Source organism: Rhipicephalus sanguineus, chromosome 2, assembly GCF_013339695.2.
Source record: "Rhipicephalus sanguineus isolate Rsan-2018 chromosome 2, BIME_Rsan_1.4, whole genome shotgun sequence".
Taxonomy (NCBI): Eukaryota; Metazoa; Arthropoda; class Arachnida; order Ixodida; family Ixodidae; genus Rhipicephalus; species Rhipicephalus sanguineus.
Genome location: NC_051177.1, coordinates 97,635,362 through 97,649,848, shown reverse-complemented (window position 1 = coordinate 97,649,848; position 14,487 = coordinate 97,635,362). Strand labels below are relative to the sequence as shown.

General features: G+C 48.2%; 1 protein-coding gene across 1 annotated transcript in view; it reads right to left on the bottom strand.

Annotated features, from left to right (window-relative positions):
* Positions 1-14,487, bottom strand: part of LOC119383442 (testis-expressed protein 10 homolog) — a 66,459-nt gene that overhangs the window by 33,684 nt on the left and 18,288 nt on the right. The window contains exons 7-10 of the mRNA XM_037651573.2: positions 10,324-10,516; positions 2,539-2,671; positions 1,883-2,046; positions 431-593 (exon numbers count right to left, since the gene is read on the bottom strand). Of these exons, the coding sequence (XP_037507501.1) occupies positions 431-593; positions 1,883-2,046; positions 2,539-2,671; positions 10,324-10,516 (653 nt within the window). The remainder of the gene's footprint in view (positions 1-430; positions 594-1,882; positions 2,047-2,538; positions 2,672-10,323; positions 10,517-14,487) is intronic.

The window sequence follows — 14,487 nt, the reverse complement described above, 5'->3', positions numbered from 1 at the left end:
GGCAATGGGGTGGGGTACAGCTTGAACAATAGCCATTTGTGAATAAGGTGGACCTAACTCATGCTTTCAGATGCCTGGAGCAATGACTTCTCTCATACTTTGGGGATGCTATGACTACACTGCAATAGAATGGAAAGTTGGGCTAGTCGGAATCTCGACATGGTTGATGCGCTGAAAGACAAAGATGAAAAAAGAGAAAGCACTGAGCTCACCCTGCGATTTCCGTTTCCTTGTCTTCGTCTTTTAGCGATGCATTAACCATGTATAACTACACTAAATGTTGATAGCAATGAAGAATGGCTAATGATTTTGAAAAAGGGAAAACAGACAAAAATGTGGGAATTCCCGTTGCTATCTTCAACACCCCAGCAGGCTTGTAACGCCGAAACCTAGAGCTCCACGGGTCTCTGTTCTCTTTCATCTCACTCACCTCTCCTTCAGCAGCTGAAGCAGGTACAGCACTATAGGCGTGGGCAGTGGGTCGAGCGTTGCAGCATACAGTGCTTCAAAGTGCTCCTTCTCCAAGCTGGGCACACGACAGATGAGCTCCACCAGTGTGCGCTGATCTTCTTGCGACATTTGTGGCAGGAGCTCTGGAGCAGAAAAATATTTTGACATCACCACTGATGGTGCTATATTTCTCAAAGTCAGAGTTGCACCTGAAGGGACGCCTCAGAGTGCACAACAATTAATTTTGAACTAACTTTTACCAACATGCACTGATACTACATGACTTCCAATGAGTAGTGCATAAAAACAAAGGCAAAAGAAAGAGATGTAGACAGGGCAATCGTTAATGTCTACGTATCTTTCTTTTGCCTCCATTTTTTATGCGCTACTCACCTGAAGTTGTGCAGCTTTAGCAACCAGCCCAACTTGACATACATGCATTGATATCTCAGTACACAAGGCCAACTTTTGAATTTTGCTCGTCAGTGAAATGTAGTCCGCCTTGCCAGAAGCACCAAATGTAAAATCTTGTGCTACACAGCTGATAGCCAAAGCACTCAGATCAATGCGACAGATAATAAAGAAATATCTAAAAAATTCCATCCTAAAACTTGCTGCAGCAGCATCTGTCGTACGAAAGCATGGACTGTATAACTTGCCTCTGCATACAGTAACCCGCTTCCCTCTTCTATATCAGCGATATAAATTTCATTTGATATGACCATTGCATGATTCTTTGAGCTCAAATGTGCAGAAGCTTTTCTCTATCAAGATAGATGAACTTTGCCAGAACAGCTGTGTAGTTCAAGTCAGCAAATCAGCTCTGCGAATTCCCGCAAGGGGGCAACAAGGCTGTGAAGGGAAATTTGATAACCACCCGCTTGTAGCGCGAAGATACAAGAAAATCCAATGTATTTCAAAGAAAGGAAAGCCTGTTAGTTGAAGAAAAATTCGGCCTGGTATGAGCATTGAACCTGAGACAAATCCATGTACTTCAGGCTGTTGACTAATTCACCCTCACGATTCCAGAGGCTAGAATCTTGGTTAGCACAACTGGTAGAGCGACTGCCCCAGAAAGACATTGGTCCCAGGTTCAATCCCCGCACCAGGACAAATTTTTCTTCAACTAAGAAGCTTTCTTGATTTTCGCGCTAAGAAAGACGAACACATGAGAGAAGAAAGGACAGGCGCTTCCTGTCTTGTCTTCTCTCCACATTCCTGTCTTCTCTGATGTGTTCGTCTTTCTTAGCACAAAAATCAAGATGTTATGCACTCTCCCAGCAACAAGTTCTTATTAAAAAGCTTTCCTTTCCGAGAAACTTGTATGGATTTCCTAGTAGCTTTGTGCTGGTGGTTGTCAATTTTCCCTTTTATACCTCGAGTTATTCACTAGTTCCAACCAAGAGATTTCGAAATGTCGAGTCGGGCGTACCTATACACAAGAGTGAGTGACGCTGGAGGCTCTCCAGGAGTGCAGGCAGCCGCAGTTGGGCCAACTTGCCCAGAAAGTGCAGGGAGGCTCCTTCCTGGCCCTCACCCCTCTCACCCAAGGCCCGCTCGGGCAGCAAGCGCAGGAAACGGTCAACCACTGGACGTCTGAATGGGAGGGAAGCGCACGTGAAGTAGGACGCGGCGATCGTGTTTCGATCACTGTGACAAGGCTGACAGAATTGCACACACGTTCACTCATCAACCTCTTCAATCTGCCTCTTTCACGATGCCACAGGGCATGCGCCCTTCTCCTAGTGAAAAGGTCGCGCAACATCCCTTCATCCTGAAGGCTTTCGTTCTGACAATACCGGCTGTCCCGGCCCCCTACCAAAACCCTACCAACACGGCAGAGGGCAGCACAGGAAAATGAAAAGATGGATTCCACTCTGAGACTGATGTACCAGCAAGGATGCTTGGTGACTATCCTATTGTTGCAATCAATAGCAATACATGGTACAAGGTCCAATATCACTTCGCAAGGACTGCATTCCATCATAACTATTCGAGTTTCTATTCTAGGTTCCTGATTGGCAAGAGTCAAATTGATGAGATTATATTACTGCTACATTGAAAAACAATGAGATAATTCTCACTTACACAACTTCTAAAAATGTTCGCGGTCCAATGATGAGCTCGTGGAAGAAGTCGAGGATGAAGTGGGCATCCCTCGGCTGGAGTATGTCACCCTCCTCGTACAAGGACAGCATGGCCTCTACCAACTGCAGGCAGTCTGAAAGAAAAAAAATGAAAACACAACTCTACTATTGCTACGCTGCATTGCTGATATAGATGAAAACATGGACCTAGCCAATATGTTCGGCATAACGAAACTTATCTTGAAGTGGCAGCTTTCAAAGGCTCTTTAACTGGCAACAACATAACTGGCAACAACGTGTAACTGAAGTAAGTTGAAGATCGTGAAAAAAGAAATGGCACGGTGCGAAAATAAAATCCCAGTACTCATCCAGCATTTTGATGTCAAAACTCAGTCTATAAATCTGGCACACCAGTGTAATGATTCCAAATGTCAAAAGCCATATAACACTGCTTCAGTTAAACCCCGAAATATTGTGTTGTCTGTTCTATCAAACAATTATAAGAACCCCCTCAAAACCCTGTGTTTTGCATCTTCACATGTCCTTTGTGTGTGCACATCCGTTATCGCTTCCTCTGGCCTATCTGCACCACATCGCACTATCACTACAGTGTAGACCGGTTATAACGAAGTTGGCGATAATTACTTCGCTATAACCGCTTTTTCGCTATATCTGGACTCTAAAAAAAATCAAACATTATGCAGACCAAGAAAAAAAATTTATTTACACTTTCTGAAAAAAGCGATCAAGGGTCCCTGCACGCGTTTCGCAAGCCCGCGTTTCAGAACACGGTGCTCAACATAGTCCATCAGATCGCAACTGCCCGGTTCGGAGCACAAGTACATACGCAACGTGTCAACAGCTGCGAGAGCTGCTCCGGAGGCCCCAGGCTGAGGCGCACCAATGTCCTCACCTTCGCCGTCCGAGGAACTGCTATCTACGGCCGTTCCCTTTTGGGAGATGCTAGCGGCGAGTTCATTGGTGGCGAGCTTCTCCGTTGCGACGAGGTCTTGATCCGCCAGGGCAAACTCCAGATAATCCAACCCGCTTGGGACAAGGCTTGCATCGCCCACGGCCTCCCACAGCTGCCCTAAGCTCGTCACTGCAGCGGCACCATCCGCTGCAGCGGCATCGATGTCTGCTTCTGCTGTTATTTCTTCGGCAGCGCTGCTTCCCCGCAAAAAACCTGCTTTCTCGAAGCAGTGAAGAATGGTCTCAGACTTCACATCCCGCCAGGCTCCGCTTGCGAAAAATACCACCTTTACTAGCGGCACCTTCAGGTCGGCAGCGTTGTCGGCTGAACGGATGTCAATGAGCAGACGCTCGATGACACGGCGGCGATAATGCACTTTGAAGTTTGCTATCACTCCCTGGTCCATCGGCTGCATCTTGGCGGTCGTGTTCAGAGGCAGAAAAAGTACCTCGACAGTGCTCAGATGTGCGTTAACATGGCATGCACTGCAATCGTCCAGCAAGACCAGCCCTTTGCGCTTCTTCGCGGACATTTCCTTATCAAAGTCTGTCAGCCACTTCCAGAATATCTCCCTCGTCATCCACGCCTTTGTGTTGTGTGTGTACGCGACAGGCATTGACAGCACCTTGGCGAAGCCCCGCGGATTCTTGGCCTTGCCGATGACCAATAGCGGCCGCATGTCGAAGCCGTACATGTTCGCGCACACCAACGGTGAGGTCTGATTTTTGCTGCTTTTCCCCCGCACGCACTAGTCAGTCTTCGCCGCGAGAGTTTTTGCAGGCAACAGCTGAAAGAACGGACCCGTTTCATCAGCGTTGTAAATATATCTCTTTCAGTGTATGTCTCAAGAATGCGGCTCCTGTGCTTCAACATCCAACGCTGGTGACCGTCTTCGTCAACGGATGCAGCTTCCCCGACAATGCTCTTGCATGTGATCCCATGGTGGTCTTTAAATCGCTACAACCATCCATTGCCTGGGTTGAAGTTCTCGTGGCCGAGAGCAAACCCCAGACGTTTGGACTGCGCTAGCAGGATCGGCCCATTGAGCGGGACGTTCTTGGCACGAGCGTCTACAAACCATTTGAAGAGCGCTGCTTCGACATCTCCTTAAGTGGCAGCACGGATCTGCTTCCGTTCACCACTGTCAACATCGTTGTCCAAGATGGCATCAATTTTACTTGCATTTTTTATGACTGTCGCCAAAGTCGACTGTGCTATGTTGTACTTCCGCGCAATGTCGGTCTTCTTAATTTTCTGCTGAACTTCATCCAAAATGGCACGTTTCACTTTTAGAGAGAGCACTTTTCGTTTGGTCGTCGATGAGGCAGTCGTTACGGGTATGGCTTGACTCGACATTGTCGTAAAGTTCACCTATGCGCATGGGCACGCCTAGCTGCAACGGCGGCAAGTCCAAGCGCACTGCGATAATCCGCTTTTCACCAGTGAGACAAGTCGAGCAAACGAATGCTTCTGCTGCTCAACAGTGGTCAAGTTCAAGCGCGCTGCGATAATCCGCTTTTCACCTGTGAACAGAGACACAGCACATGTGCGAACGGCTGCTTCTGCTGCTAAGACTGAACTGACTGAACGCCATAAAAGAAAGAACGGTTTTGTGTGCGACAGGTTTGCACGGAACCGCTGGTGGAGCGCCGCCACCGCAACCAGGCTTAGGCAGGCCTAGAGTTGGTGGCGCCGTGTCGTGGAAGAAAAGCAATTTAGGAGCGCACCAACTTGCTTCGCTTTTTCACCAAAATGAGGCGCCACAAGCGGAACCGGTCTAAAGCGGCCACAAAGTTTCTGAAGCTGCCCCCACGACCTCCTCTCTGAAGAGAGGAGTATGCTGTGAATTGAGATAAGATCGCGGCAGTCGGCCCGCCTGGCACTGGAAAAAAGAACGGGAAGCGTTCGTGAGACGGCTACCGGGTGATCATGTGGTACGGTGAAGGAAGCTTCGCAGGGAGCCAAGTGGGGCGAAGCGGCTGCCGGGAGCCAAGAATTGGCGGTTTTTCTGCCTAGCCGATTCACGCGAAAGCTCAAAAGGTGGTTTGATGGTTTTTTTTAGACCTGTGCGAATAGCAAAATTTTGGGTGCGAAGCGAATTCGAATATTGAAGTGTGAGTGCGAATCGAATCGAATATTTTCGAATTGCATATTTTTTTAATACTTCGAAGCGAAATTGTAGAAAAAAATGTCACAGTTTCGCCGCACAGCGAAGCAATGAATGTGATAGCAATAAATTGTAATGCAACGCGAAGAACGGAAAGCAGCTCGAAATTGCCAGCGTGTCGCTCGAGCCCAAAGGACGCACGAAAAGAACGCACACAGGACGAGCGCGAACTAATGCGTCACAGCTCGACACTTGAAGCGCACTGCTCAAACATAAAGCAGGACGCACGAAACGAACGAACAGGTACACACAAGATGAGCGCGAACTAATTGTCACAGTTGTTACTTATTTCTGTTTGAACAGCGCGCTCCTTTCACAAACGCGGCCGCTGCAGCGAGCGAAGAGAAGCACCCCCCGGCCGCCCCTTCTTTCCTCGAGATTCTTCCCTCCCTGCATTGGGGCAGCTTAGTGTAACACTTTGATAGAAAGATAAGCGCACGAAAGCGACCACGCCCTGTAGAGCGAAGAGCAACGGCGTTAGCAGGAGCGGGGCGACGATTTTTAAAGCGCGCCACACGTGCGCACGTCGCGCCATCTATGTGGCCACTAAGAAAGCATGCTGAATTACATGATGTATATAAATAGCTCGCCGTCAGCAGGCTGAAAGACAGTGCTGTCGTGGCCTAACGTCTAACGCGGCGGGCTGCAAAGCGAGAGGTCGCCCGTTTCGATTCCGCGCGTTGGAATTAATTTCTGAATTATTTTTCTTTATAGCTTTTCTATATATATATATACTTATACATATACGGTGAATGACGGCGACAGGAACGGACATTTTCCAGCCGAGACTGTCCATATAATGCTATCGCAATAAAAAAGTTAGAGAGGATTCCTTAGCATATTCTTATGAGATAGCAACTTGAAAGTGTTTCTTTTCGTTAGGTTGATGAAACACTGGTAGGATGGTGTTTCATAGTTGTCTTATCAAGAATGAGGCAATGTAGAGGCCAAATTGTATTTATGTACATGATTTGGTGCAACCAAAGTGTTGCCGACAACACTTTACACGTGACAGGCAAAGATGCCATTTCCTCAGCCTCTCCTCCTCTTTCAACTTCTGTGGAAGCCCAACTGATGTGGCAGACAAGGGTGCGCTCCCTTCAAGTCCAGTGTTCCAAATCTGCCTCGTAGACGTCAATATATAAAACACCTGAAATTTTGGATGCTAAAAAGCTTCGGCTTCCGATTTCTCGGACTTCCTGCCCAGATTTCAGGTCTAAAACAGCATTAATTGAGCCCCAACCTCTGCCACATCTTTTGTCTCCATGTTGGAACCAGCGTTTCTCTTGAGTTAATACATTTGCTACCGTAGCAGAGCGTGAAAGACAGCTTTGCCGCAATACCGGGGTGTGATGAGGTTAAGCATATTGAAACTCTAGGGACCACTTCCAATCGGACGTTGCCTGTGTCTTGGCAAAGTTCGACCGTAACGGAGCTTGAAAGGCAGCTTTGCCGCAATACCGGGGTGTGATGAGGTGAAGCATATTGAAAATCTAGGGACCACTTCCAATCGAACGTTGACTGTGTCCTGGCAAAGTTCGACCGTAACGGAATTTGAAAGGCAGCTTTGCCGCAATACGAGAGTGTAATGAGGTGAAGCATATTGAAAATCTGAAGGGGTCACTTTCAATCGGTTGTTGACTGTATTTGTTTTTGGGAAGTTCGAATAGTAAAATTCCAGTGCGAATCGAATCGAATAGCAAACACTATTCGAAAAATATTCGAAATTTCAAATATTCGCACACTGCTAGATTTTTTTGTTGTTCTCGACAAAAAAACTTCGCTATATTGGATGAGTCGCATTTTTTTACTTCGTTAAAAGTGGAAGGCATTGAAAATGCGAAAATTGGGACGGGAAATCAAGACCACTTTGTTATAACCGCTATTTCACTGTAAGTGGGTTCGTTATAAATGGGCCACAATGTACAGTTGAAACCCTTTATAAGAGGCACTGATGTCAGAGACAATTGGGTATAAGAGACACCGGTGTGCCTACACCGAAATAGGGGTCCATCAGGAAATGAGAACATGGTACCCTCCTTATAACAGACACCTCATATAGGGGCAAGAACTGCTCCCCAATTCATGTCTCTTATAGAGGGGTTCAACTGTATTAGCGCATGTTCCTCATTATCTTCCTGCCACTCGGCTAAATACGGGCTACGCTTTTCAATAAATGTTATTTCTGCAATGTGCACACCATGGCTATGCTACACTGTGCATAAGTGTAGCACCATCTATGAAAATACCAGCTCCCTACCATTTACTTCCACGTTTGATATATTGAGCAATGTCCTACACTCCAGCAAGAGTGCCTCTACTAAACAACCTATGAACACTTGTGTCATTGAAAAAGTTCATGTCGACAAAAACGCACCGTTTTGGCAGATACTGTAGGAAAAATAAGCGAGGTGCAAGTCTGAACATATGGATGGCATTGCGGCTAGGATTTTATTTACACTCCATAACGATGTTTTTTTCGGTAAGCTCCAGTGCAATGCAGCCCGAGATGTGGTAAAGAATACTAGTAAAGGGAACTAACCACCGTGCAGTGAAGCATACCAAATGAGGCTGTTCATTACTTTTGAGATTCAGTTTACTTCGCCACACTGGTAGATTTGTAGCAACATAAATGTACCACTTATGGTGAGGACCGCAGGATAAAAGCTGCAATATCTGCAGCTTGACTAGCCCTGCCACACCCACGGCACAAAAAAAAAGGATCACCATGCTGCTTCAAGAATGCATGAGGCCTCCTGGTCCAGTAGTATGTGTGTTCCCCAAGAGGCCACGGATGAAAAATGAATACAGTCAAACCCCATTAATACGTACCCGCTTTAAGCATACTAACGGTTAAAACGTAGTTGCGATGAATCCCCGACCGAGTCTCATAGAGCCTAATGCATTCACTGACCACTTAAGCCGTAGTGCTTCGTCCTACGCCTACCGGTTAGTGCGTACCCTGCATACCGCGATAACTTTTTGTGCCATAAAATTTTACTGCGCCGCTGAACTTCCCGACCCCCCAATGTGCCGCCAAAGGTTTTCCGCCTTCGAGAAGTGCGTATATCGGTCGATCGCTGATTCCGACTTCCGCGCGATTGCGACGACGCTATTGCGAGTAAGCACCGGGAAAGAACTGAAGGTGAGGTGGCGGCCGCCGACGAACGCGCTAGCGTGACTTATCGCCGACAACCTTATCACAATAAGTATCTTCAGATATCTGCTCGGGCACGCGTGCGACGCAGCACTACTTTAAGCCTACTGCACACTTTTAATAGGCGACAACCTGAACGCGCTGCCGCCGATCGCTGCCGCCTCGTTGTGCGGGGCCGTGTTCAAGCGCGCGCCTCTTTGTAGAAACGAAAGCAGCTTGCTGTTGCGGAGTTGAGCGTTGCTGGTCGCGGGTGACGAGAAACCCCTTTGCATTGATGCTATCACACTAAACGCACGCGTACCGTACAGCAAGCGTAGCTGCTGTTGTAACCATACTGCACGCTTTTATTGGGCGATCACCAAAACGCTGCTCCCGTCCGCTGCCAGCACCGCTAGAGCGTCGCAGAGTGCGCATCGCTTGCAGGAAGTTCGTCATCGCCGCGTTAACTGAACAAGCTACTCGCCGCATCTGTGCACGGTCTGGAGTGAAGTGGGTACGAAGAACATTCCCACGACAAATGCGCGCATGCATTGCAGCAAGCGCCCGGAAGTGACGGCGTGAGCCGAGAAGGCCACGCGCTGCACGCAACTAGCCAGGAGACGATCGGCTCCACGCAGTCGTACCGCGTTTCACTGAAACTGTGTCAGTTTTCGTTTAGTAGCAGATCACGGTACAGACGCACACACATATAGCCGACACTGTCCGTTCCGTCGCTATGTCGGTCACTGCGTATACCGGACCCTGTAATAGTTCCGAAATGCTCCTTGGCGTCGCCACCGTGCGCTATCAACACTACCGGACGGTCGTGCTAGAGTGCCAGAACCTTTTCTCCGCTTTGGCAAAAACAAAGAAAAGGCTTTGCAGTGGGTAGTTTAGGCAATATTTGCTGTGGCACTGTATATATTTCTTTGCTGGCGGCGATGGCGTACGCAAAGAGATGCAAATTTTTACGTGGTGGTTAATGCGTACTACCGTTTAGTGCGTAGTTATGCGGCGTTCCCGGCAGGTACGCATTAACGAGGTTCCACTGTAATAAGCTTTTATATAGCCTCAGAGAAACAAATCTAGCGGTCCTATGCCAGCAATTTGGAAGCATTTCAAGTGACTAAAGCTTCGTACTGCTGTAACACCACCCTGAAGCCCACTTGTACCCATTGGAAAAAACTGGTAGGTCAACAGCCGGCACTCGGAATCGAACTAGGTACCTCCTTCATTGGAACCAGACGCCCAACAGTTTTGCCACTGCCGCGGTTGAAAAGTCAATCTGCAAGTTACCACTTTTGCATTATCAAGAGACTGTTGGAGATACGTGAAGCTTTTAGATAAGCTTCAGCAAGTACATCTAGTCATTCAAGTTATCAATATATTGCGCTATTTCACAATTCCCTTTGAGTTCCACAAGTCTCGGTTCGACTATATTTTTAGGCTTCCTTCAAGTGTGCCATGACAAAGACACTAAAAAGGAAGGAATGCTGATGGCTCTCCTCACCACTAGGGGATACACGGGGAAGCAGAAGACGAGCGATCTTCACTACGATGCGTGTGTCTCCCGACCGCACTTGGCCGGTGCTGATGAGATCACCAAAGAAAGCCAGCACCTGCTGCCCTTGGTCAGCACTAAGCACGCCCAGTAGGCCAGCCAGCACCTCGCAGATGCCCAAGTTGATGGATGCCACAGATACCTGCAGCAGTATGGCAATGGTATGTACAGTCACACCCAATGTGAGTTGCAACATGCTGCCCATGGCAGCACGGGCAGCACGGTGGCATAGAAAACAATCAGTGACGTAAACACTGTCTCAACTAATGGTACAGTAGACTCTTGTTAAGGAACCTGATGGGAGCAAGAAAACGTGTTCCGTTTAAGAGGAGTTCCATTTGCTGCGAGATAAACAGAGGTGCAGAATCCAAGTACAAAACCAATCATATTAGATGAAAAATTCGTAAACAGGGTCTGTGTGCTGGAGCCGACGTTTCGACAAGCGCACTTGTCTTCTTCACGGCTGCAACTGCAGCCGTGAAGACAAGTCCGCTTGTTGAAACGTCGGCTCCAGCACACAAACCCTGTTCATGAGCTTTTCATCCCAAGCTTCCACCTTCCCCTGACTCCTGCCCTTTTTTTCAATCATATTAGAGGTGGTTGTTCCATTTAAGCAGCAGTTCCGCTTCAGAAATTTCCGCTTACTGAGAGTCTAGTGCATTTCCAAAACCAATTTCACATTTGCTGGTGTTACAGTGTGAGCTTGGGGCCCCTTCAACCATGGCCAACGTGTCGCAAATCATATTGAGTGCCACTGTATGTACAGAAGATACGTTGTGACGTAACTTGTGAAGAACTTCTGAATGTGGTACTAAATACACTAGTTTGCCCCTTTAAATTAGAGTTTCTGAAAAGAGTTATCAGTAGAGATTCGGGGATTATCAAGAGGGTTGAAATGTATCAGGAGGACACATCAAAAGGGCAAATCCTTCACAAAGATTTCTTGACATGATAATTGTATTGAGGTGCCGTGGACCTCAATAAAAAGCCCATTCAACTAATATTCCCGTAGTAAAAAATTTAGGAGCCTTTAAGTAAGGACTTATGACTAGTTCAAACATCAAGTAAAAAAAAAAATCCACACATCTCCACGAAGTGAATCATGACGAGTGAGCGAAGCTCAGGGTATCGTATGAGTGAGTAACCGTACGTTACCCGAGCGTTGCCCCATTATAAAGTAAATTGAGTGAAATAAAGTTATATAAAGTGACATAAAGAGTCGACAACAAAGCTAGCTCCTAAGGTCCATAATGTCTACGTAGAAGTCGCCGACTAGTATAAAGGGTTTGTGCTTGTAGGTGTTTTATATTGTTCTGTCACAATTATGATTGATGTTCGTCTACTGAAAACTTTTTTTTTATTCACATACACACACATGTTTCAACTACTATAGCAACATTTTTCTATACACAGTAGAACTTCGTTGATACATTTTCGAAAAAAAAACGCCGAAAATAAACGTACGATCCGGGAAAATGCACGATCCGAATCAGGGGCGTAGCCAGAAATTTTTTTCGGGGGGGGGGGGGGGGGGCAACCATACTTTATGTATGTTCGTGCATGCGTTTGTAAGTGTGTGTGTATATACACATGCAAAATTGAAAAATTTCGGGGGGAGGTTTGAACCCCCCCTGGCTACGCCCCTGCTCCGAATCGAGTAAAAATTGAGGCTCACAAGCCCATAGTGAGGTGCAAGGGCAAAAAACATTTATTTCTTAAAAAACATGGAGGGACTCTTCGATTTTCGATCTCCTGGCATCTCGCTGGCAGCCAGAGGTCAGCCAGCTAGTTCCGGTCCTTACCGGAAATAACATAGTGGTCACGTGTGTTGAAATCCTGAGACAACCCAAATATTGCAAAATCGAACTCTGGGACAACCAGCGTAAACGTAAAGAAACGCTACCGCCGTGTGAGCAGACGAAACTTTGCGCCGCATGAGTGTCAGTTCTTTCTGCATTGCCGTTTGGAAATACAGCTCAGACCACTTATAACGTAACCGCTTACAGTGCAGTACCGGCTATAATGCGGTTTTTTCTGACTCCTGTTTACTCTCCCATAGAACTCTATGTATACGCATACCGCTTATTGTGCAGACCCCCGAGATGAAAGACCGGTTATAATGCGGCTGCCGGAACATTGTCAGAGATGCGAGGGTGCGAGCGTGCTTCTCAGCGGCGATGCGCCGGCGGGGGAGAGAGCGGCGACGGCATTACAAAGGAGGAGGGGACGCGGAACGAACGAACAAGGAGCGGGGGGAGAAAAAAAAAAGGGATGGCTGTGGGGGACAGCAGCCCGGCGCAGGTGCGTGGTGTGAGGAGGGGGAGCGGTTGCGCGGCCGACGAAGAAGCCTTTGCCCCCTTCGGCCGCTTGACATGCGCGCTTCGTCGTTGCATCTTCGGTAGAGCGCAGATATCGCGCGTGCAACCTCGATTCCCCCGCAAGTAACAATGCTTTGAGACGCGACTGAGCTTTCGCCTTTGCCACCAACAGGCGGACTTACAAGCTTGAAAGACTTTTTCAGGATAGTTGCCGCGGCTGTTCTCCCGGTCGCGAACCGAAACTTCGTTTCACGCGTGATGCCCTCGGTTTAGCTCGCGAGTGCGATCTCTTCTACTCCAGAACTCCGTGTTGCCTAGGGCAAGCTTCTCGCGGTGGCATGCCAAGTTGCAACGCGCACGCTAGGCCTAACGAGCGCCAGCTGCCATGTCGGCGGCCGCGGACTACAGAAGTTGCGGTTTGGTGCCGAGTCAATGAAACATTTTGCAATTGTTGCATTTAGAAGGGGTGACTTGCATCTTTTACGAAAACGCGGGCGTGCGTGTGAAACACTCGAGTGGTGGTTTGTGGTCGCCACCGTTTTCGACATCGCGGACGCGCAGTGTGTTACCGCGGCGACTTCCCGTGACGGCGCATTTTTTCCGCGTTCGTTATGTCGGTACTGCAGGTCCGCGGACGCTAACAGTTCAACATTTTCAAATGTAAGCAGATGCAAACTTACGCCCCAGTCGCATGCCGCGATAGTCGGAATCGCGCGCCTGCCTGTTGGTCATGTTTTGTACACGTGCAACCTTTCAAAAATGTTGTTTTGGTTATAGTGCGGTACCGCTTATAGTGCGGATATTCGCGACTCCGGCGACTTACGTTATAAGCGGTCTATGCTGTATGAGGCTAGGTTTGCCGAAGAGCGAAAGTGATATTCTCGAGCATACACATTTGGGATACGATCACGTACATTCGCAAGATCACGCGCGACTCACTTCGTCCGTGAAGAAACCTGCCGCCCCGCTGAAGGCTTAACAAGCTCAACTCTTCGCAGTGCAAGTAACAATTGCGGTACAACACGACTAAAGTGATAAGCATTCCCGAAAGTGACAGTTGTTCGCGGCTATTGCATACTACGTCGCGCACTCGTGCTTATCAGTTCGTGTTCTGTCTTAACTTGAGACATGCGCTGGTATGTTCGCCGCAACTCGTAATCACACCATCTCGCACGGCGGAACGAGCTTTAAAAGGTAACACCTGGCGTAATGGCAACCGAAGGTGAAGTCCCCAAGCGCCCGCATTGCGATCTGTCGAGTCCTCACAAAGACGGTGGAGAGCGCGCATCGTCTCGTTTTGGCGTCTGATAACCAGAAACCTCTCAGATATCTTCCAGGACAAATTTTTTCTGGCAGCTTTTGACGACCTGCTGGTAGGCAGAATTGCCCAGGCAGAGAAAAACGAACGCCGACTGGAATTGCGCCGGGCGGAGCAACCTGAAAACGAACGCGCTCCGGGAGAAAAATGTGGGGGAAATTATCGGCCATATTCACTGGGCACAATGGCGGCGATGCGGCGGTGGCATGTGCGTTTCCGTAGGTCTTGTACCGAACCGTGGCTGACTGGAGGAGCAAGCAGAGAAAGCGCGGAGGGGGGAAAGGCACTGCGGAGAAGCCGCCGTCGCCGCGTGGCGGCTGTCTGCCACTTCGCGCTTCAAAGTACACGAGAGGGCTCTTTTTGCACACCTGAATGAGAGTTTCTGAGTACAAAACGTATCATACAACTGCAGTTTTCTGCGGTGCTGAACATTGCTTCAGAATAATAGTATTTTCCGGGAACGTATTAACCGGAAAC